General features: G+C 46.2%; 3 protein-coding genes across 8 annotated transcripts in view; all 3 read left to right on the forward strand.

The window, feature by feature from the left end:
* sycp2l (synaptonemal complex protein 2-like) overlaps positions 1-5,892 on the forward strand; it is an 8,411-nt gene extending 2,519 nt beyond the window's left edge. Inside the window, exons 7-25 of the mRNA XM_037078942.1 lie at positions 74-162; positions 282-316; positions 480-625; positions 703-755; positions 836-881; positions 964-1,056; positions 1,259-1,331; positions 1,408-1,550; positions 1,621-1,744; positions 3,560-3,609; positions 3,691-3,757; positions 4,164-4,234; positions 4,307-4,349; positions 4,501-4,590; positions 4,661-4,806; positions 4,903-4,952; positions 5,166-5,265; positions 5,356-5,414; positions 5,663-5,892. Coding sequence (XP_036934837.1) covers positions 74-162; positions 282-316; positions 480-625; positions 703-755; positions 836-881; positions 964-1,056; positions 1,259-1,331; positions 1,408-1,550; positions 1,621-1,744; positions 3,560-3,609; positions 3,691-3,757; positions 4,164-4,234; positions 4,307-4,349; positions 4,501-4,590; positions 4,661-4,806; positions 4,903-4,952; positions 5,166-5,265; positions 5,356-5,414; positions 5,663-5,717 — 1,533 coding nt within the window. The 3' untranslated portion in view covers positions 5,718-5,892. The remainder of the gene's footprint in view (positions 1-73; positions 163-281; positions 317-479; positions 626-702; positions 756-835; positions 882-963; positions 1,057-1,258; positions 1,332-1,407; positions 1,551-1,620; positions 1,745-3,559; positions 3,610-3,690; positions 3,758-4,163; positions 4,235-4,306; positions 4,350-4,500; positions 4,591-4,660; positions 4,807-4,902; positions 4,953-5,165; positions 5,266-5,355; positions 5,415-5,662) is intronic.
* A 1,346-nt stretch (positions 5,893-7,238) lies between these two features.
* LOC119008535 (guanine nucleotide-binding protein G(olf) subunit alpha-like) lies at positions 7,239-17,924 on the forward strand. Of its 4 annotated transcripts, none has more exons than XM_037078948.1 (13): positions 7,239-7,477; positions 8,075-8,215; positions 8,309-8,375; positions 9,198-9,252; positions 9,970-10,089; positions 13,296-13,393; positions 13,604-13,658; positions 13,833-13,906; positions 14,844-14,902; positions 15,002-15,122; positions 15,225-15,355; positions 15,434-15,501; positions 15,748-17,924. In XM_037078948.1, exons 2-13 carry the CDS (start codon positions 8,080-8,082, stop codon positions 15,892-15,894), a joined length of 1,131 nt encoding a protein of 376 aa, XP_036934843.1. In that variant the 5' UTR covers positions 7,239-7,477; positions 8,075-8,079; the 3' UTR covers positions 15,895-17,924. The 4 variants fall into 4 exon arrangements, with proteins under 4 accessions (XP_036934843.1, XP_036934842.1, XP_036934844.1 ...); XM_037078947.1 differs by having other exon boundaries at positions 7,240-7,477; positions 8,303-8,375; XM_037078949.1 differs by lacking the exons at positions 7,239-7,477; positions 8,075-8,215; positions 8,309-8,375; ... (2 more) ...; positions 13,604-13,658; positions 13,833-13,906 and having other exon boundaries at positions 10,001-10,089.
* zbtb14 (zinc finger and BTB domain containing 14) lies at positions 17,213-22,232 on the forward strand. Of its 3 annotated transcripts, XM_037078943.1 has the most exons (11): positions 18,062-18,480; positions 19,559-19,653; positions 19,738-19,926; positions 20,036-20,206; positions 20,324-20,419; positions 20,510-20,653; positions 20,736-20,980; positions 21,062-21,147; positions 21,282-21,421; positions 21,527-21,622; positions 21,731-22,232. In XM_037078943.1, the coding sequence occupies exons 2-11, from the start codon at positions 19,633-19,635 to the stop codon at positions 21,869-21,871; spliced, it is 1,329 nt and encodes a 442-aa protein (XP_036934838.1). In that variant the 5' UTR covers positions 18,062-18,480; positions 19,559-19,632; the 3' UTR covers positions 21,872-22,232. The 3 variants fall into 3 exon arrangements, with proteins under 3 accessions (XP_036934839.1, XP_036934838.1, XP_036934841.1); XM_037078944.1 differs by lacking the exons at positions 18,062-18,480; positions 19,559-19,653 and adding an exon at positions 17,213-17,401; XM_037078946.1 differs by lacking the exon at positions 19,559-19,653.
* The last annotated feature ends 1,010 nt before the right edge of the window (positions 22,233-23,242 follow it).

The following is a 23,242-nucleotide window of genomic DNA, read 5'->3' on the forward strand; positions in this document are numbered from 1 at the left end:
GCCTGTGTTACTCTGGACTGGTGTGTGATGTGTTCTGGTATCTAGATGCTAACCAGAACCTTTCTTGTTTCAGGCGATCAGAACCTTTAACATCATCCTGGATTCTCTGAGCAGTGACCAGAGAAGACTGATCCAGAAGAACCAGAACCAGATCCAAATATTGTAAAATGCACTGTAATACACACTGTATACAGCATACAGTGTGTGTGTGTGTGTGTGTGTGTGTGTGTGTGTGTGTGCTCGCTCTCACCTGTCTCTCTCTCTCCCTGTGTGTGAGACAGATCCCAGATGGCAGCAGCAGTTCTGACAGCTGGAGGTGAGTGTTTACCTGAACAGGTGATCACAGCCTCAGTGCTGTCAGAAGTCTTTCTTCTGATTGGTCAATGATCTGATCTGAGTTTTGGAACTACGACTATCCAAAATGCCTTGTGGAAAGTAAACAGGAAGTCTTATGTTGGTCCATGTGTGTCTTTCTGTTGGAGACTACCGTCTGCAGGCCAGCCTATCAGAGGCTCTGTGTCGTCTGACCACCAGGAAGGACAGACAGCACAGAGCCAATCAGTGGTTCTCCTGTCGTGACATCAGTACTGCCTTCTGTGACATCACACTGAGAGACTTCGAGGTGGTGAGTGACCGACTGTCTCAACACTTGTCTGTTTTTCTACCCGTCCCTCTCCATGACCTGTCTGTCTCTCTCTCCAGGACTGTCGTCATTTTCTGAACATTGTTAATGGTTCCCATGGCGACCAGAGGAGGTGATGAACCTTATGAAGTGTGAATGTAAATGGACCTGAGGACCGTTGTCCCTGACGATGTCCCCGTGTTCTGTCTTCAGGGTCTACAGCTTCTCCTGTCTGCGAGCCTTCCTAGACTCCACTGAGGTAAAACCTTCACAGCTGCCGTCTGCACGCTCACCGTCACCGTCATCGTCACAACTACACTGATCGTTTTCTTCTTTTGCAGCTGTTTCCTCCAAAAGACGACAAACTGGAGAAGTTCTGGATCGATTTCAACCTGAGCTCACAATGTGTGCACTTCTTCATCGATAATCCCCAGGTAGAAAACATCCTGTCGTGTCTCTTCCGTCTCATGTCGTGTCTCTTCCGTCTCATGACGTGTCTCTCCTGTCCTGACGTGTCTCGTCTGTCTCATGACGTGTCTCGTCTGTCTCATGTCTGGTGTCTCCTGTCCAGACGTGTCTCTTCTGTCTCATGACGTGTCTCTTCTCTCTCATGACGTGTCTCATGACGTGTCTCAGGGTTTCCTGTGGGGGTCGGTCCACCTGCAGAGGGAGGACGTGGATCATTACAACATCCAGCTGAAACCTGATGGTCAGTAACAAACTGAACCCTTTACAACTGGACAGATTTTCTCCAATCACTGATCGATATTGTTGTGCTTTCCCAGGATACACTGGGGCAGAGACAGTCCTCAGTGTCCACCTGAACAAACCCATCATGCACCACTACAGCAGAGGTCAGACAGTGAAGCTGACCTTTGACCCTGAACACCATCGAGAGCTGGAGGAGGCTGCAGGGAGGGTGTTAATGGTACCTGTCTGTCTGCTCACCTGTCTGCTCACCTGTCTGCTCACCTGTCTGACTGCCTCTGTATTATCAGACAGTGAGGAGTCCCCCCTGGATGGATCACACAGGTGGTACAGTCCAGGTGTCCCCCTCTGCTGGCAGACTCAATAGTAGATCCTACAGCCGGAAGAAACCACATAGAAGGAGTCAGCTGAAGAGTGAGTGTTCTCACCTGTCCGTCTCTCACCTGAGTATGATGTTTGAACCATAATGACATTGTTGATTTTCCTCTAACACATTTTCATCCTCCAGATGTTAGCAAATAAAAAATCAGGTTTGAGGTTTGTATCAACTCTAAAACTGCTGGAAACAGAAAACCTTTCACAATAAAGGGTCAGTATGTAAAACCCTGCATATTACTTATAGAATGACCAGTAGAATATTTAATCTTTAAATTCTCTGACCTTTTTCTGCTGATGTTGTTTCTACTGTTAAAAGCAGGAACACAAACTGAGAATTGTAAAGGTTTAACGTGCAGGATAATCCTGAAGGGTTAGAGTATTTAGAATATTTAGAGTACTAGTGCAGTGCCTGTAGGAAGTCTGTATTCCTAAAGAAAAGTGGGAGGTAAAGTAGCTTTCATGGATGGCCAAATGAGGTTGTGTGTGAAGGTGGGATGTCAGGGATATTTAGGTGAAATTCAATATTCCAGGCAGGGCAAGTGAGCGGAGCGGAGCGAGCAAAATACAGACGGAGCACAGAGCGTGTTTTAATCTAAAGGCCAGAGCGATGGTTCCGTTTCGCCCCAGTTTCGTTCCGATATCGCTCTCCACGAGTCATAGCATGCACAAGTCCACACAGACTCACGTGTGCCTTCAAGGGTTAGCCTCACCACAACCTCACATGTGTGACTGTGCAGTTATTTTCTCATTTTGACTTACTGTATTAACACTATGGACTTAAAATCACACACAAAAAAACATAAAATCAGAGTAGGAAAAAGTTAGTTTTTACTGTGAAAACCACAAATATTTTTAACAAACAATTTTTATTACTTATAATGTGAACATAAATTGTTGTTTGCTAAATTTGTGCATAAGTGTTTGAAATTTACAAAGTTATATGTAACTATTTACATTTAAATGCAGGCAGTGCCTCAGGCTCAGGGCTCCACAGCTCCTTCCTGTCTGTTCCACATTCAGCATCTCCTCATTGGTGCCTTTTTCCACCAATAGGAAAGGGAGTAGCACAGGTTTTTTTTTTGCTTGCAAACACTTCCCGCTTGTGGACACTTTTGTTAAAGAAGCCCGTTTTGACTGTTTCTTCCTGCACCAAACGCGCAGCAAACGTGACAGCAATGTTGGCAAAAAAGCGTGGTGGACATTATTTATCATGAGTTCAGCTTTTCTTGGCCTAGCAACATGATTTAAAAACTGGTACATAGTTTGAAGGCCGCACCAACATATACGTCAGAAGCGAGACTCACAGAGGCTTTGTTTTGCTGCTATGGCATCTTAAATTGGTCACATGATTTGGACGCACCGGCACGTCCGTCGACTCAGGAGGTGGGGCGTGGAGGTGAGCTCTGCAGTGACTCCGGTGCGCATGTGACTACGGTCGCTATGGTTGACAGTGCTAGTGGAATTGGTAAATCATTTATTAAATCATTTATTAACGTTATCTTTGTGGTCCAAACAAATCTGACGTTGCACACCCTTCAACCACGCAGCAGCCATGTTGAAAATCTCAGTTCAGTCTGATCCCGATCTGCAGAGAGATTTGAGGCACACACACACACACACACACACACAGATTTCTTGCTTTTATACAGAGATTAGAGTATTAAAAGTATTTAGCGTCCTGTAGCTTTAACATTGATGATCCTGATCATTAGAATATGAACTGATCTGATCATTAAGACCAAATGAAGCACACATGACTTTACACTTAAATCTAACTTCAGAAAGTTTATGAAATATAACAAATATAAGAACAATTATTATGTAAGACATGATGTCTGTCTGTCTGTATAGTTCTTCCTCTGTCGTCTCCAAGCAGTGATGAAGACTCCTCAGTGATGAAGGTAACGTCCTTTTAAAGAGACAAACTGTTGTTAAAGTTTATAAACAGGTTGATGTTGATGTTTGTTGTTGTTTGTTTTCAGGCTCAGCAGAGAAACTCAGAGTTTCTGTTCGATCACATCAGAACCTCGACTCCATCATACGAGTCAGGTGAGGACCGGTTCTGTCTGTTCACAACTGCACGGACAACTTCACAGAGCAGCCAATCAAACGAGAGTGAATCAAACTCTGTGTTGATTGAGGTGGAGCCACGAGGACCAGGACCTCTGTAAGACATCACCTGTGTCAACATCAACCTGAGTCAGTCTGCAGGGTCTTAAACATGTCTGTTTCCTGTGGCTGCTTCACAATAAAAGACTCTAGGTGTTTAACTTAAGTTATTTAATGTGAAGCAGCAGGAAACATTGTTAGCATTAGCATTTAGCTAATCAGATCGGGTGGTGAAATTGGATGGTGAAATATTGACTTGAAGTGAAAACAGGATTCGATATCCTGAACGTCTGAAGGATTGAATGGTAAAGCAGGTGGAGTTGAGTTTAACCTGTCTGTGTCTCAGGTGCTCCTGTGGGGGCGGAGCTAAACACGCCACAGGAACAGACTGGAAGAGGCCACACTTCTTTATTAAAGGTGCAGTTCTTCTTTTAACTCTCACATGGAGACCTGAATTGTTCCTCACCTGAAATCTGCTTATTGTTGCAGGAAGTCGTTGGTCCCAACAGGAAACGAGCTGCTCCGGACTCAGGTCTGTGTTCTGTTGGACTCTTTGTTGGTTCAGTCGACTCATCTTCTTCTTTTCATCAGTTTATAACAGACTAAAGGGAAAATAGTGTTTGTTTCCTCCCTCAGTTATCAAAAACATGATTTGCATTTTCCATTTTTGTTTCTGTGTGAAGGCTACCTGTCAGACCAAACTGAGGGTGTGTCTGCCCAGACGATGGGGGCGGGGCTTGAGTCAGAGGGGGAGGAGTCTAATCCAACAGCAGGTAGTTTGTTGTGCTTTGATCCTTTTATTTTTGATCACTTGGAGCCGGCTCAGTATTTGAGTTGTCTCAGAGGGCTCACCTGAGGGGGCGGAGCCACCAGAGCAGGAGGTCGGTGCAGAGTCAGGTGTCAGAGGGAAGGAACCAGAGTCGGGCCTGACATCTGGAATCACAGCTGCATTCAACGTCTTCAAAACACAACTGGAACAGCACTTCACCGTCAGTGCACATCTACTCACAGTGTTACTGATTATTGATTATTGTCTGATCAATAAATACATCACAACAAGGTGAACAGTGATCGATTGTTTTCAGGGCTGCTGGAGGAACACCTCCTCCCTGTTGACAGCTGTCCATCAGCAAAGGTACCGCCCACTCACCTGTCCAGCATCAACAACACCAATCGCACAACAGCTGACATGTTGTCACGACGCGTGTGTGTGTGTGTGTGTGTGTGTGTGTGTGTGTGTGTGTGTGTGTGTGTGTGTGTGTGTGTGTGTGTGTGTGTGTGTGTGTGTGTGTGTGTGTGTGTGTGTGTGTGTGTGTGTGTGTGTGTGTGTGTGTGTGTGTGTGTGTAGGTTGGTGCTGCTGCAGAGGTTTGAGAGCAGCGTCACTGATCAGCTGACCCAACTGCAGGAAAACTCCATCAACCTGAACTCCATCAACACACAGATCCTGGTACTGATGCTGGATGACGTTTAACTCCTCCAGACCAAGTCTATGTCTTAGACCTGGTCCTGACTGATGGTGTCCCTCTTGGTCTTTCAGAGTTTCTTCCAGTCTGAGATGCAGCAACTCAGTTCCTTCTGTGATGAACACCTGAAGAGGTCAGTCTGATTTGGACCAGATCTGATTGAACCTGGTCTACACCTGTTCACCCTAATATTATCAAGCCCAAACCTGTTTAACCCTCCAGAAACCCTGCTCACACTGTGAGAATCCGTTTGACTGTTGAGACCCGGTCTGGATCTGGGATGGTTCTGGTCTAGATCTCAGGTGGATCTGATCTGGAGCTGGTGTGGTTCTGGTCTAGATTTGTGTAGATCTGTTCTGGACCTGATTTTTGTTGCCCTAGGTTGAAATCTTTGGACAGTGAAGTGTTGGTGAGAGAGCATCCGTCCATCCAATGAAAGTGGAGAAGATCGTCCAATCAGGAAGAAGCTGATCTACGTTCAAACGTTTGATCACATGAAGAACAATGAAACTGTCTTCATTCAAATTTCTCTGATTTTTGTTCCTGCCTGAGTTTAACAATCAGTTTCTTCTCTGAAGCCAGAAAAACAAATAAAGAATGAAAGAAACAGGCAATGGTTCAGTTCTGTTTGTTTGGGCTCCACCAGCTGCTGCCAACATGAACCAGAAGTTTCTTATGTTGGGTCCAGAACCCCTCGGTCCCTCCTCTGACTTCCTGTGTCACTCTGCTCACATTACGAAAGACCATCATGGACCAGAATTAAAGTTTGGATCGACTGATTATTTCTGGAGTGAAGTACTTAGTTACATTGTTTTTCATTTTAATCTTTCTGCAGATCAGTTTGAGATATCTTCAGCATAACAGAACCAGAACAGTGTCTGGGATATCTGCAGCAGCTCTTCCAGAGAGAGAGAGTGTGTGTGTGTGTGTGTGTGTGTGTGTGTGTGAAATCATTAAATATTCAAGTGTGACGACTCATATCAAATCTGGCTTTTTATAAAACTGTCATAACAGCAGCTTTACTCTGATTTTAACGATTACTCACTGTTTCTGAAAGGTGTGTGTGTTTGTTATTTATTTATCAAAACAGATCCACAGATTGGGTTTGGTTCTGATGATCTGTGATGTAAAGAGTGTTTTTATTTCACAAATAGAATCAACAGTTTTTATTTGATACTTTTTAATCTTTCATGAGAGGACCTGTTTACCTCAGACTCCCTTGCATCCTGAAATAAAGACATTTCAAACCTGGTTCACCTGGTGAACTACTGACAGCCGCTCGTCAACAGATCCAAGTCTCAGAGAAATCAGTTGGATGAGCGGGTCAGAGTGGTGAACAGGTGTTGGACCATATTTGCTCTCTATGATTGAGTCTCAGTTCAGGTCTGCATCCTTCAGAGGAGCATCCCAGTCTGAAGGCTCCTCCAGATGTTTCTTCTTCTCCATGTTTTTGGAGGATGCACTGCTACGATCCTTTGTGATCTCACATGTCCCAAGATTCTTTGCGTGCCTGATAAAGAAGAAAAAAAGATAGAAAATGGCAACATCGCGTGACGTAGCTCGTCACTTTCCCGGGCCTGGGCAGCAGAAATCGCGACGTAAGGGTAAAACATCTGGTGACACAACCAGAAAAAGCTCCAAAGGCTAGACTGTCACATTTAACAACAGCTGACCAGGTTAACAAGGTCTCTGAAGGACTCGCCTTCAAAGACCACAAAGGCCGGGTCCTTCAGAGGACACAGACCCTGAACTGAGACAGCATGTATACCGCTTAACTCTATGGCCTCTGACCTCCGACTCAGTTCTGGTCCAGGCTCAGTTCTGGTCCACCAGACTGAAACCAGCAGAGCAGAGTGTTGATGCATCCAGCTGCTGGTTGTCAGGCAGCAAAGTGACTCGAGAAGAAAAACAGGAAAATCCCCCAAAGAGACGACTAATGAGGGGGGGAGGGAGAGAGCGAGAGAGAGAGAGAGAACAGCTCAGGTGTTTCTCTCCTCACTGTTCAACAAGACGAAACAATCCAAGGACCAGCAGGAGTACTGGTTCTCTTCTTCTGAGCTGGACCTAAACTGGACCTGGACTGGAGGACAGATTGAGATGCTGATTGGTTGAGCAGCGGCTGTCACTATTGTTTTTGGACTTTAATGGACGGACAGAGAGAGGACACGACGGCTCAGTGATCACCACCAGCTGCAGGTTGGTTCATCCACTGATCTGGGATCAGCTGGTTCCAGTCTGGGTTTACTGGGTCCAGCAGACTGACAAACTGCTTTCAGGAGTAGAAGAAGAATTAGATGCTGAGAGAAGTCAGAGTAGCAGCAGTGTGATGAACAGATCTCTTTAGATTTGTTCTTCTTATGTTTCCGTCAGATTTCCTTCAGTTTTTTCTTGTTGTTTGTTCAGTGAAACAGACTTGAACTTCTCGTGCTGCTGTGAGTGAACTCCTCCTGTTTTCTTTGACGAGCTCTCTCTTTCTTACACTTTCATCACTTTCTCTTCTTTTCTTCCTGAACAAACATCTAACATGAAACAACAGCTGTGGGTCACTACTGATCTTGTTCAATTAAATTACTGAACACAGATCAGAAATCAATCAGCACTGGATTAATGTATTACTGTTGGTGGAGAAGGTGAACAGGTACAGGTGTGACATCTCAGGCTGGTTGTGTAATGTTCATAATGAGGATGAAGGAGATGAGCAGCAACAACATGACGACAACAGCTGGTTGTTAGTGGTTTCAGTTGGTTCTTCTCTGGTGTCAGCTGGTTGTTCTCTGGTTTCTGTGGTTCCAGTTGAAATGGGCTGTCTGGGAGGGAAGACGGAGGAAGAACGACTGGATGAAAAAGCAAAGAGAGAGGCCAACAAGAAGATCGAGAGGCAGCTGCAGAAAGAGAGACAGGCTTACAAAGCTACACACAGACTGTTGCTGCTGGGTGAGAAACCTGTCTGTCTGTCTGTCTGTGTCCCCTGTATAACCTGTCTGTCTCTCACCTGTCTGCCTCTCACCTGTTTGTCTGCAGGCGCAGGTGAATCAGGTAAAAGCACCATAGTGAAGCAGATGAGGATTCTTCATGTGGACGGTTTCAACGCTGAGTGAGTCACAGTGACTTGATCAGCTTTTGTTTTGAAAAGTCACCAGTATTTCCTGTTATGTATTAGCTGTGTCCTACTTCAGAGGCTGCACCCTTCAGAGGAGCGTCAGCTGTGTTAAATAAGTCAAGTCTAGCCTTCAGAGCATTTCCTGGTTGTGTCACCAGATGTTCCCACCCTCACCCTGACATCACGATTTCTGCCACCCAGGCAGCGAATGTAAGAGTGAAAAGATGAGTAGAAAGTAAAAATCTCCTTGAGCAATTTTTGATTTTCATTTTTATCCTCCTGATTCTGGAGGAAGAGGAGAAGTGGCTCCATTGGCACCGTCAATGGCTGATCCGTCTCCTGTTAAGAGGGAACAGGTAGACCTGTTATTGTACCCTCAGTAATGTTATTGTTATTAGCATTATTAGCTAGCTAACAGTTAGGTTGATGTCACCATTGTAATTCTTTTTTTTTCGGGATGGAGCAGTGGCCCGTAATAGCTCTTGGGATATGTGAGGCCGTGAAGGATCTTAGTGGTGTATCCTCCAAAAAGAGGGAAAAGAAGGAGCATCTGGAGGAGTGGCGTGGTGGTGTAACAGGTCTTAATATGCTCCTTCGAAGGATCCAGCCTCCTGTCATGTGACCACACAGTCTCACCTGCCAGCCACAGCCGAGGGTCTCACTGCCTGAACACACGACACTGTGTCATAACACATAATCAAAGAACTGTTGTGACGGCTTGGCTTAGTTACTGGGCAGAATTACATTTTCAAAGCTTCTCATTGATTTGATGAATGTTGGTCACAGTGAGTCCAATAAAGACTTTTTATTTTTCAGAGAGAAACAGCAGAAGATTCAAGACATCAGGAAGAATGTGAAGGATGCTATAGTGGTAGGTCACATCACCTGCATCACATCACCTGCACCACGGCACCTGCATCACATCACCTGCACCACATCACCTGCACCACGGCACCTACATCACATCACCTGCATCACATCACCTGCACCACATCACCTGCATCACATCACCTGCACCACATCACCTGCACCACATCACCTGCACCACCGCACCTGCACCACATCACCTGCATCACATCACCTGCATCACATCACCTGCACCACATCACCTGCACCACATCACCTGCACCACATCACCTGCACCACATCACCTGCACCACGGCACCTGCACCACATCACCTGCACCACGGCACCTGCACCACATCACCTGCACCACATCACCTGCACCACATCACCTGCACCACATCACCTGCACCACTGCACCAGCATCACGTTACAGGTTTACCTGGACAGATGTTCACTGAAGGAAAGCTGTCATTTCTAATGTTTTCGGACAATTTGTTGAGTGTGTGTGTAGATAGAATGATAGATAGATATCAACATATAAGGGCAAACATAGAAACAGTAACGTACTATAATAAATATATGAAAAAATATAAAATGCTGAAGTAGCTGTAAATTAAAATAAACTAAACTGCTGAAGTATTAAAGGTAAGTGGAACATAACGTGGATATTGATCTGTGAGTTCTGAGTCTGTAGAAGCTGCTTGTAAGATTGTGTATGTGTGTGTGTGTGTGTGTGTTTCAGACCATTGTGTCAGCCATGAGTATGTTGACTCCGCCTATGTCTCTGGGTAACCCTGGCAACCAGTTCAGAGTCGACTACATCAAGAGCATCGCACCGCTGTCTGACTTTGAATACACAGAGGTAACACACACACACACATACACACACACACTGTGTGTGATGTCAGTCAGGTGTGTGACGGAGTGTTAAACCTGAGATCCTGTTCAGCTTTGTGACGTAGCCCTGAGCCCAACAAGCGCTGCGGTGTCAGAGTTGAACAGAACGTGTGTGTGGCTGCGCAGGAGCAGAGTTCTGATCCTTGACCCATCAGAACTGCTGTCTGACACTTCTGAGTGTTTGGAGCCTGATGTGCTGCTGGATGGAAGGAACCAATCAGAGAGCCAGTTGTGTGTCATGTGACATCTGTATTGATCAGATAAACTGCGACGGAGCTGATCAGATGATCAGAACCTGCTCAGGTGAGCTCAGCTGCTTCCTGTCTCTCTGCAGCTCTTCAGTTAGCTTTACTCTGACACTCTGAGTACATGTCAGAGCCTGTACTCTGTTACTTTCACTGGAGTAAACAAGGCTGAATCAGTACTTCTACTTTTACACAAGTACCTGAACATCTACCGGAGAAAACGCTGTGACACCTTTATATACCTGTAATGAGTCATGGACAGGTGATCTGATCTCTGGCCCCATTAAACAGGTGAAATGTTCCTTTAATGCAGCACCAGGAGAGTTGCTGTTTGTTTTAATGATGTTAATGACCTGATGTAACGAGAGAACGTGGGACTGAAACCACACAGGACCACACACTCACTGTGTGTGTGTGTGTGTGTGTGTGTGTGTGTGTGTGTGTGTCACCTGAGGCCTCATTATCCAAACATCCCGACTCTCTAAAGACACAAAGAGGCAAAACAAGTGTCTTCCTGTGTTGCTTCCAAACTGCTTCAGCTTCTGTTTTTTTCTTTTCTGAGGCTGCTGCTGATTGCTGCACGCAAATGCACACACACACACACACACACACACACACACACACACACACACACACACACACACACACACACACGCAGGCACACACACACACACACACACAGGAGGTCACTGCTGTCCAATCAGATGACATCACATTGCACTACAGGAGCACCTGAAGAATATGAGTTATAAAATGAAGGAGAGGTACCGCCGTTCAAAGTGTGTGAGGGACAGGTTCTGCAGGTCCAAGTGTGTGAAGTAGAGGTACCACAGGTCCAGGTGTGTGAAGTAGAGGTACCACAGGTCCAGATGTGAAGTAGAGGTACCACAGGTCCAGATGTGAAGTAGAGGTACCACAGGTCCAGGTGTGTGAAGTAGAGGTACCACAGGTCCAGATGTGAAGTAGAGGTACCACAGGTCCAGATGTGAAGTAGAGGTACCACAGGTCCAGGTGTGTGAAGTAGAGGTACCACAGGTCCAGATGTGAAGTAGAGGTACCACAGGTCCAGGTGTGTGAAGTAGAGGTACCACAGGTCCAGGTCCAGGTGTGAAAGTAAGGTACTGCAAGTCACATTATTGCTCTGAGCTAGTCAGGAAAGTCACTTGGAGCCATTTCACTGCAGTTTTCAGGTTTCAACAACTGTTTGTAAGAATAAAGTTCAGTTGTGTCGCTGCCACCATCAAACTATCACCTGCGGCTGAGAGAGAACTGCACTGATGGTCAAGACTCAACCAGAAACCACCAAAAACCAAGTCTGTAATGAATCAGAAGCTGCTGGAAGACAGGTGTACGATTCCACAGTCAGGTGTGCTTTACATCAACCTGAGCTGAGAGGCTGCTGTTCTGACAGAACCTCTTGATCCAGACACAGATCCTTGAAGCTGGACCGAAGTTGCCTGCTGATCACATGGACGGAGAAGAAGCCTTTTGGAGGAAAACTTATTTTACCATAAAGAGCATCAATATGTTTAGAGTGTGAAGGTGAAACCTTCAACCTGGACAACACCACACCTACTGTCCAGCATGGTGCTGGAAGAGTTCTACTGTGGGGCGGTTCTGCTGCCAGTAGGGATGTATATCGTTAGGATTTTATCAATACCGATACTGATAATCCTTATTGGTACTGATACTTGCCAATACTGAGTGATTATGTGATTATCGCGGAAACTCCTCGGCCTCCCTTGGTGGACTCAAAACGCAACCAGTGGGGGTTGCCGGATGGTGGAGCAAAACCAGATCAGAGCTGTAACACAGCGGACAGTATCCAGTGGAAATTTTAAAATTCTAAAGGAGTGCGGTGTCTTTTATTGCTATAACAAAGTGAGTGAGTAAAGTTAGCAACCTGGCTAACGCTAAAGACTGCAGCGCCTCGGAGGGGCACCCGGTTTCGTTTCTGTGAAGTCAAGTCACGGAGTTTGTTGTTAAGTACAAACTTAACAACAAACTCCGTGACTTGACTTCACAGTCAGTCAGTGTAGTCTGGTGATCCATCAGTACAATGATCCAAACACACATCAGAGGTGGTAAAGGAACAGATCCATCAGGCCAGAACTGAGGTTTTGAACGGACTTCTCAAAGTCCACACGAACCCCATCAGAACATGTCAACTATGCTGAAGAAACCAGTCTATGGAAGGAAGACAACAAAGTTAGCTGAACTTCACTGATTCTGTCAAGCAGAGTGTACAGATCCATCCAGGACCAGAAGCTCCTGACCACATGTTAGAATCACTGTATGTATAATTATCATCTCATGTTCAGTGGACCTGTTAAACATGGCATTATTGAATCATACAAACTTTAAATTTATATGAAACTGTAAATGTGTGTAAATCATATAAATCAGAAATCATGTAAATACTTGTAGTTGAGCCTTCATGTTGAAGTTTCTCTGGTTGGACAACAGAGCAAATTATTTTGCTCACATCTGAATTTAGTTTAATATTTGAACCATAACAAACATACAACACATTTTATCTTCTGGACGTCAAGTTTTGTGTTTCATTCAAATTAAGGATTCATGCTGAAACTGAAAGTTTGTACTTAATGTTTTATGTGGACATTTTCAACTCCATTGGCCCTGCTTTCACACGGACAGCATTAGCAGCCTGGCAACAGCCAGCAGCCTGGCTAAGGTTAGCAGCCTAGCTAAGGTTAGCAGCATGTTTATTTATGATGACGCTGATACACTCTACAACACCACATGACTCTCTGTGTCGTATTCACATCTTAATACCTACAAACACCAACGCTTCTCTGTTTTCATGCTGTTCATTAAGAGTCATTACAGTTTCTATTGAGCTGTTCTATTCATCTGTCTGATTCATATGACACTTCCTGTTTACAGTCAACTATCTGTCTCTCAGGAGTTCTTTGAGCATGCTCAGAAGCTGTGGGAGGACGACGGTGTTAAGGCATGTTTCGAACGCGCCAACGAATATCAGCTGATCGACTGTGCTCAGTAGTAAGACACAAACACGTGCACGAACACATGCAAGCACCCCCCCAACACACACACACACACACACACACACACACACACACACACACACACACACACACTCCATCACCCAGAACCACTTTGGCACTTTAAATCCCAACAACAGAGCACTCCACTAACCCTGGTGGACCTATCACAGCTCAGGGTGTGTGTGTGTGTGTGTGTGTGTTGCAGCTTCCTGGACAGGCTGGACTCAGTCAGGAAGACAGACTACACACCTACTGACCAGGTAGCAGACCAACCAATCAACCTCCAGTGTTCAGGATAAGTCGATTGTTACCGGGCAGTAAAGCAACTTCTTCTTCTTCTTCTTCTTCTTCTTCTTCTTCTTCTTCTTCTTCTTCTTCTTCTTCTTCTTCTTCTTCTTCTGCTTCTGCTTCTGCTTCTGCTGCTGCTGCTGCAGGATTTGCTTCGGTGCAGAGTTTTGACTTCTGGGATCTTTGAGACCAGATTTCAGGTCGATAAGGTCAACTTCCAGTGAGTGTGTCTGACTGTACACCTGTCACACCTGATACACCTGTCACAATTGCCATAGATGTCACACCTGTCACATACACACTTGATACAACTGTCACACCTGATGCATCTGATCAGGGCTGTTTCTTGCTATATGTGGATTATGCCAGTGCATGGGGCCCTGCACCACTACGGGGCCCCTCAAGTTGCAAGTCCGGTCTTAATATCTGTGGAGTGACCTGACAGAAAAGGTAGTAAAAACACCTGGCATCATTTTTTGTAGCACCTCTGCTGAGGTTCCAAGAGAGCCAAGGTGATACGTACGCCCGCTGGTTGGTCAGATCTGGTCTGCCGCGTTGCTATGACGACCAGTACTACTGAGCGAGGAGAGGTGAGCTGCGCTGAGCAGAGCAGCCACTAGCCCTGTTGTTAGGCAGATGTCTGTCATGTCTGCTGGATCCTGGTCCAGTGGGAGCTGCTGGTCCTTCATAGACCTCCTCTGCACTTCAATATTTGCCACATAACATTCCTTTTATATGGCAGCCATTCCAGACCAGGAAGCAACAGGGCAGCCTTCAGCACCACCAGACCGTTGTTTGAGGAACACTGCATCAGTTTCATGTATCAGCCTGTAGAGGATCCACATTGTTCACCTTGTATTATGTTCTATCAGTTCAACCTGCTTGTGGGTCAGCTGAAGAGGTTTGATGTTAACTTGAGAGCTTTTCAGGACTCCAGCTGGTTTTCCTCTTAAAGTGTAACAGATTGTTGGATCTCTGTTGATCACCTGAATGGGTTAAAGGACTCTATCCATTGGAGTTTGACAAATTAGGGGCCCCCGAACAGCATATTGCATAGGACACCCAAAGAGACAGAAACGGCCCTGCATCTGATGCACCTGTCACACCTGATTCCTAACTGATACACCTGACTGTCTGCTTGTCTGCCCGTCTGTCAGCATGTTTGATGTTGGAGGACAGCGAGATGAGCGCAGGAAGTGGATTCAGTGCTTCAACGGTGAGAAAAACACTGATTTGTTCGGATGTGAATATTGATTGATGATGGATTGATTTGTTCAGATGTGAATATTGATTGATGATGGACTGATTTGTTCAGATGTGACGGCCATCATCTTCGTGGCAGCGAGCAGCAGCTACAACATGGTGATCAGAGAGGACAACTCCACCAATCGGCTGCGAGAATCTCTGGACCTCTTCAGATCCATTTGGACCAACAGGTTTACTGTCTGACCCTCTTTGCTCTCTGATTGGCTGTAGTGAACGCTCCCTGCTGAATGATTGGCTGTAGTGAACCCTCCCTGCTCTCTGATTGGCTGCAGGTTTCTGAAGACCATCTCAGTGATCTTGTTTCTGAACAAACAGGATGTTCTCGCTGACAAGATTCTGGCTGGAAAATCCAAACTGGAGGATTATTTCCCCGAATACAGCAACTACCAAGTCCCTCCAGAATGTACAAATACAAATAAAGATACGCACACATGTACAAATACACAATCACACATCTCCTGACATCTGTGTGTGTGTCCAGCTGTTCCAGATGCTGAAGAAGACCCCCAAGTGACCAGAGCCAAATTCTTCATCAGAGATGAGTTTCTGGTAAAAATACGATGATGATGATGGTGATGATCATATGTGTCTCTCTCTCTGACCCATCTCTCTCTCTCTGACCCGTCTCTCTCTCTGACCCGCCTCTCTCTCTCTGACCCGCCTCTCTCTCACTGACCCGCCTCTCTCTCTCTGACCCATCTCTCTCTCTCTGACCCATCTCTCTCTCTGACCCGCCTCTCTCTGACCCGCCTCTCTCTCTGACCTGTCTTTCTCACTGACCTGTCTCTCTCTCAGAGGATCAGTACGGCGAGCGGCGATGGGAAACATTACTGTTATCCTCACTTCACCTGCGCCATTGACACTGAAAACATTCGCCGTGTCTTCAATGACTGTCGTGACATCATCCAGCGAATGCACCTACGGCAGTACGAGCTGCTCTGATTGGCTGTTGGGTGTCATGAACTGAACATGTGACCTGAAGGGGCTGATTTAGATGCTTGTTTGATATCTAATCAATAATGATAGATACCGATCTATTTACACGGTTTCTGATCCATTCTGAGCATTTATCACCTGCGGCTATTCTTCAACAGGCTTTCATTGATTAGCGATTATTAATTATTGATTGTGACAGAATGTGATGCAGAGCGTTGTGTGTAGTGTAGTTCAGATGGTGTGTGAGAGGGCGGGGCTAATAGATGTAAAATTTCAATCTATTTTTTCATGTCTCTGAAACTGTTGAAGTATATTATTATTATCTCTGCTCTGATTGGCTGTTCACACTGTATTTATACCTGAGACATTAAAAATGAGAGTAGATTAATTTAAAGAGGAATTGTTCTGTCCTGCCTAGAGTTACTGATGAAGTCAAACATCAATGTAAACAAAAGAAGTGACAATAAAGAATTTTTCTGTCAAACCTTTGGTTTGTTGATTTTTACTGGTTGAACGTCAGAATGTGATGAAGACACTCAACAACAACCGCACATTAATACCGCACAATACAGCTGTAAATATTCAGTTTTAATAAGGGATGAGAGAGACACGGTCAGGAGCATCCAGAGACAGAACATCTGTGGGTCGTAACCAGTCAGAGGACGGGTACCGACCCACAGACCAGGCTGAAAAACCATCTGAGTCACTCTCACTGGGCATCATCATCTCTTATATTTTATGTCTAAAAGTTAAATTAAACTGTATTTCAAGTGTAAAAAAGTAAAATCTGAAAAAAAAAGACTGAAAACATCAGATGATGAAGTGTGTTTGTGACATCACAGCCTCCATGTGGTGGAAACACTGACACAAATCAAACTCATGACTGAAGTCGACTTGTCTTCATGACTTGAACATTCATTTAAATGTTAGTTTGTATTTGCTGAAACTGACATGAGTCAAATTACTGGACTACAATAAATTATAAAAGGTACTTTTATGACAGTAAAGTATCTGAATACTCCTTCCAACAGCTGAATCATCTTCACATGAGGTCGCCTGTCAGCTGACCCTTCACCTGTTCCAGGACCTGAGTGGATGTGATGCACCTGGGAACCGGCTGTGCAGTGGTGCTGTAACTAATCCTAAATTATTACATTCATGTTGTGGCCACATGACAGACACTGGGCCAAAAGACATCAATAATCATTCATCAGTGACGTCACAGTTTATAATCTGCTGGAAAACTTATTTATTTCAACTTCCTCTTATACAAACTCAGTATCACAGGCCCCGACACACTGCGCATGCGCAAAGGTAGTGATCCGTCTCGCCCACAGAGGATCTTTGGCCCGCTGCCTGCGTGCCCCTGCAGTGTGTGCGTGCTGGCGCAAAGCGCGGCCTTCCGCTCTGTGCTCGTCCTCAACAACAACAACAACAACCGGACAAAGTGTTTCCCGGCTCCCGGTGCGCTGACACACCCAGAGGAACACACTCACACCGGGCCGCTGTGACGGTAAGAGCCCACTCCCCTGGCTCCGCGCTCTCCGTCCCTCCAGCTCCGGACGCCGTTTCCGCGGGGATGCCTGCGCGCTCTCGAGTCGTTCATGGCCGCTCGAGCCCCGTCTCGTTCGTGTTATCGAGGCCGCGGCGCCGCCGCTGCTCGCGTGCCTGTGTGTCGGTCCCGGGGACGGCGGAGCGGAGGATCCGTGAGAGCACGCGGCCCGCTCCCTGTCCGGCCGTTGATGATGTCGATCTGCAGCTTTAACGGACAAACTGAAGAACAGGCGGCGTATAAACGCCATTTTGTGCGTGATCGGAGCAGCAGGCCAAACGGACGCCATTTAACAGAAGCACCGAGTGTCACCAACACCTCATAACGTTACACACCGGCTCCACTGTGAGCCTCCGGTGAACCGTGCGTGTCCACACCGACCCGCTGTAACGCTGTTTAATCTTTAATTAGCACGTTAGCTCCCTCACGTCCCACATGCTAACGGTAGTAACGTTGTTTAACGTTTAGTTAGCATGTTAGCTCCCTCACCAAAGCTGCCGTTACACGGTCTGAACGGTGCCCGCTGGTCTCCTGCTGTTACCCGGGTTACAGTTAACACGGAAATGATTGCCTGTGTTCGAAACTTAAGTTAACGTTAGCCTCGCAGCTGCTAGCCCAGTAGCCTAGTCCGCTTTAAATTATTGTTAGCCCGAACAGAAATGGGACTCGGTGTCCGTTCACCGACCGGTTCAGACCCGGACTGTTTGCAGGTTAAACCCGGTCCGTCGTGGTCATATCAGTATGCTCCATGCTAACAGCTAGCCTGTGTGCTGCCTGTCCCCTCGGCTCACTTTAAGTCATCGTGAAGCGTGCACGCGCGTCTGTGCGCATGTCCGCGGTAGTAGAGAGAGGTACATGAACTGTTGGGACCAGACTGGGCACAGATGTACGGTGGAGGGGTGGGGGGCAGTCTGCCAGGAGCCTCTGAGCCAGGCACTGACACTATCAGCACTCAGATCTGATCCCAGTCTAACCAGTCTGAAAGAAACTTTAACCCAGTTTGACCACTGTTCACCTAAACCAGAGGACAGGGGTTACAGGTGAGAGGAGAACAATCAGTGCATTTACATGACACTCAAGAAAACTGAATTACTGTGTCAGTCCGACTATGATCGGATTTTTAAGATGCATGTATACAGTATTAGTCTGACTAAAATCGGACCGGATCGGATTTCTCATAGTCGGATTAACACACCTAGATTATTTGATTGATAGTTGCATTACTCCTGCATGTTTATGTTCCATCAGATCGGATTTTTGCGTTCTGTGCAGACTCAGGATTTTTTTCCCAGGGCTGTGAGCCAGAAGTAGAAGGACGACGACGACGGCGTCTTTTCTCCGAAACCACCCCAAGCAAGAGCACCATTGTGCGTCTAGTTTGTGAAATTATCATATACACCATACACGAAGCGTACAAAGATGCAGCTTCTCCTCGCTCTTCGTACACCATATTTCTTGAATGCCGAGGCAGCTGGTGACTTTAAGAGGTCAGCTGGAGGTGTTTCTGTTACCACTAGTTGAAATGGGTACAGCGCCACCTAGCGTACGGGGGTATGACATGCTTTGGCCAGTAATTTGATTTTCTCACCGGCATGTATACTGGGACGACTGCAGTTGTCTGATTGAGTGGCATAGTGGAACTATGGCTGTAATCTGACTAAGATGTGCATGTAAACGCACTGACTGTCGGCAGGTAATCCGTTGAAGTGGTTCAGTGTGATGTCACTTCCTGATGACTTCATCCCCTATGGTGTTCATCCAGAACAAATAAATCCAGTCCACGTTAGGATTTCATCAGTACTGGGCTTATCTCACACTGACTGAAGCCTCCTGACGATGAGCCGGACTCTGTTGCAGACTGTAACTGAACACACATCCTAATAAACTTCCTGTGTTTCATCTTGTCTGGTGATGATGGCGATGACTTCTGTCCACTGAGGAAGTGGCTGACTGTCATGTTAAGCATGAATTGATAATGAAAATGATAAAAGCTTATGGTTAACACTTCCTGACTGGTCTTTGTAATGAGTGTTGACTTGACAAGGTTGAGTCAGACGCATCTGTGGTTTGGCTGCATGCAGGAATAATGTTAGCTAACATTAGCTTTACTTTGGTCAGTCAGTTCTGCCTACAAGTTAACAGTTGGTGAGAAAGGGCGGATCAGGACTTCAGTGATTAGATCCGGTGGATACATGGCGACAGTCCAGGGACCAGTGAGTGAATCTGAGAAACTCTGACTTTGTATCTGATTTTGACAGACGCCTCTAACAGAAAGTGCTTTACCTGCCCTTGTGTAGATGACGGAGACAGTGAAGTACGTGGACGACGAACATAAGAGCATCTTCCTGAAGCTGCTGAATGAGCAGCGACTGGAGGGCGAACACTGTGACATCGCTGTGGTGGTCGAAGACGTCAAGTTCCGTGCTCACCGCTGTGTGCTCGCCGCCTGCTCCAACTACTTCAAAAAACTCTTCAAAAAACACGAGGTACTCTTCCCCTGTGCACATGGACATGGAATACTCAAGTTACCTCAACAAATCAGGTGCACTGCAAGTACATGGATGTTAGTAACCCTCACCTGTCCCTGTCTCTCAGGTGGACAACTCTTCGGTGATTGAGATCGACTTCATCCGCTCAGATATCTTCGAGGAGGTGTTGAACTACATGTACACAGCGAAGATCTCCGTCAAGAAGAGAGACGTCAACCTCATGATGTCATCAGGACAGATCCTCGGGATCCGCTTCCTAGACAAACTCTGCTCTCAGGTAACAGACACACACAGGTAACTAACACATAGGTAACAGAAACACACAGGTCAGTCAGACAGGTAAAGACAGGTGAAGCTCCTCCCTCTGTGTGATGATGCATTCATTTCTCCTCAGAAACGAGACGTGTCATCGGAGGACAAAGAGAAGTTTCCCTATGACATTGTAAAGATGGCGCTGCCACCAGAGGCTCAGCTGGCTGCTGATGCTGAGGTACAATTACACAAATCAGTAATGATCAGTTATCAATCAGCTGTCACAGGAGCTTTAATTAACATTCTATAAATCTGTGTGTGTGTATAGGTACTGGGAGAGCATGACGACACACCCACCACAGATGACCTTGTTGAGGCCTCAGCCAATCAGGAGCTAGATAAGTCTCCCAGTGCGGCGCTACGTGTCCAGGAAGCCATCCTGAAAGAGCTGACCAATGAGGACGTACACAAGGTACACACACACACGCACACACCTAAATACAAGTAACCACAGGTAAGCAGCACATGTGACCACACCTGTGTGACCTGTCCAGGTAACTTGCTACGACCAGGATGTGGTGACAGAGATGGAGGCGGAGCCTAAAGAGCTGGGGGCGGAGCACCATGCCACCCAGACACTGACGTTCGCAGACAGTATGGGCGAGGTGAAGGACGAGCAGCCGCCGGGCTGGTCAACCGCCACGACCGACATGAAGTTTGAGTACCTGCTGTACGGACACCGAGAGCAGCTCGCCTGCCAGGTGTGTGGGAAGAACTTCCTGGACGAGAGCAGGCTCAGGTACAAACACCTGATCGATACAACTGATCAGTAGTCCTGATCAATACACCTGGTGACCTCACCTGCCCTCTGTGTCTTTAGGAAACATGAGAAGCTTCATTCAGCAGAGCGTCCATTCGCCTGTGAGATCTGCACCAAAGCTTTCACCACCCATGCTCACCTGAAAGGTAACAACACACCTGCACTCACCTGGGCTCTGATGTCATCAAATAATAATCAGTATTAAGCTTAAGATATTACAGATGATGGACAGATTACAGGTGATATTTAGTTTGGCCCCGCCTGTACCTGTGTGTTTTAGAACACCTGAAGATCCACACAGGCTTCAAACCGTACAGGTGTGACGTTTGTGGGAAATCATTCATTCGAGCTCCGGACCTGAAGAAGCACGAGCGAGTTCACAGCAATGAGAGGCCGTTTGCCTGCCAGATGTGTGAAAAGGTGAGCTCACCTGTCGTGTTTCACCTGTGTGTGTGTGTGTGTGTGTGTGTCTATCTCTTTCACCCGACTGTCTCACCTCTCTCTCACCTGTCTATCTGTCCTTAGGCATTTAAACACAAGTCTCACCTGAAGGATCACGAGAGGAGACACAGAGGAGAGAAACCGTTTGTCTGTCCATCCTGCACCAAGGCCTTTGCCAAGGTACTCCTGATCCCGATACTGCTAGTCCTACTACTGATACGCCTGACAGCACTGCTGTGTGTGTGTATGTGTACCTGTGCTGAGTTCAGTGTCATTCTGTACTTTCAGGCGTCAGATCTGAAGCGTCATGAGAACAACATGCACAGTGAGAGGAAACAGCTGAACCCACTGCAGAGCGACACAGAGACACTGCAGGCCGCCGCCATGGCTGCTGAGGAGCAACATCTGGACACCATCAGCTGCTCCTAACATCTGGACACCATCAGCTGCACCGTCAGGACATTTTCTTGATAGTTGTTTTATTTTGAAGCAGACTCTAAATGAAGGTCTGTGTCCATAGAAGTTGTTTTTTCCTGCTTTGAATCAGTGACCATGAACAGACTTTGACATGAACTGATGACCTCAGCAATCATGTGATCAGCGTGTAAAACATGGAGGACCCTCTCCTCTGATTTCATGTATCATTTGTAATGATGTCTCTGAAAATGTACAGATCAGTTTTTCAGTCTGAACCAAACTCTGTACAGAAAACGGTGGATTTTGAAGCTATTTGTTTGTGTTGTAAATAAAGTTCTGTTCAGTTTAATGAGCAGAGCTGCTGTGTTTTAAACTGCACGTCTGCTTTATTTCATCAGCGGTGTCAGGACAGGGTTCCACAGTGGACACATTAATTCTCTGTGGCCTGTTCGTGACACCTAATTGTAACACATTTTCTCTTACCTTCAGCACTCAATGAGAGAAAAGCTCAACAGAGTGTCCCATCTCTTTTCCGACACACTGAGCAGTCTGATTGTTCAGATATTAAATCTTTTGTTTCAGTTGATGTCTGGGTCACAACAACTGAACATCTTACTCATTTGGTCTGGGAACACAGAATAAAAGAGATTCTGCACCTCTCAGTTGTTCTTTCAGTCACCTGGTCGTGAAGCTGATTAATGAAGCAATCGGTTCCTGTGTACAGGTGTCGGCTTTTCAGAAGCAAAACAAACAGGCCGACATCCACTGAACTAACTGGTCTCTGAAGAAGCTTCAGGGTCTTGGAGGTTGTACGCTGAATCATTTGTTGAAGCTCGATGAAGGAGAAGAGGCTGACGCTGCTCAGAGGTTTCTGAGATACCACCTCCAGTAACTAACCTCGACACGCCCAGGAGTCCAAGTGAGCAAATGAGATTTTATTAGGGAATGCGTATGCAAACATATGTGTTTCCTAGGACCAGCGGTGCTAGGAACCCTATTGTAATTGTAAGGATTTTTATTTTTATTTTTCTCCAGCTAAAAGTAGTGCTGCAGGCTAAACTGCAAGGGAGGGTGGTGCAATTTGGAGGGTTGGTCCAGACTCCTGCAAAAACCTCAGACACAAAAAACTAGATATATCCGATTTTGTCCGATTGGCTTGAAACTTGGCATGTACACTCTTCAGCTGGACCTGATCTAAAGTTATCAAAAGTATTTTGCTCGGTCATGTCTGGTCAATGTGGGTGTGATTTAGTACAACAAATCCAAATCAGCACACATTCAGCCTTTTGCACTTCAAGTGCACTTCCCATGACAGCAAACACCACGGCTCAGACGTTGGCCTGTGTCCTCAATTTTCACGAGCCCATAATCCTTTGGGGCCAA

Source organism: Acanthopagrus latus, chromosome 19, assembly GCF_904848185.1.
Source record: "Acanthopagrus latus isolate v.2019 chromosome 19, fAcaLat1.1, whole genome shotgun sequence".
Taxonomy (NCBI): Eukaryota; Metazoa; Chordata; class Actinopteri; order Spariformes; family Sparidae; genus Acanthopagrus; species Acanthopagrus latus.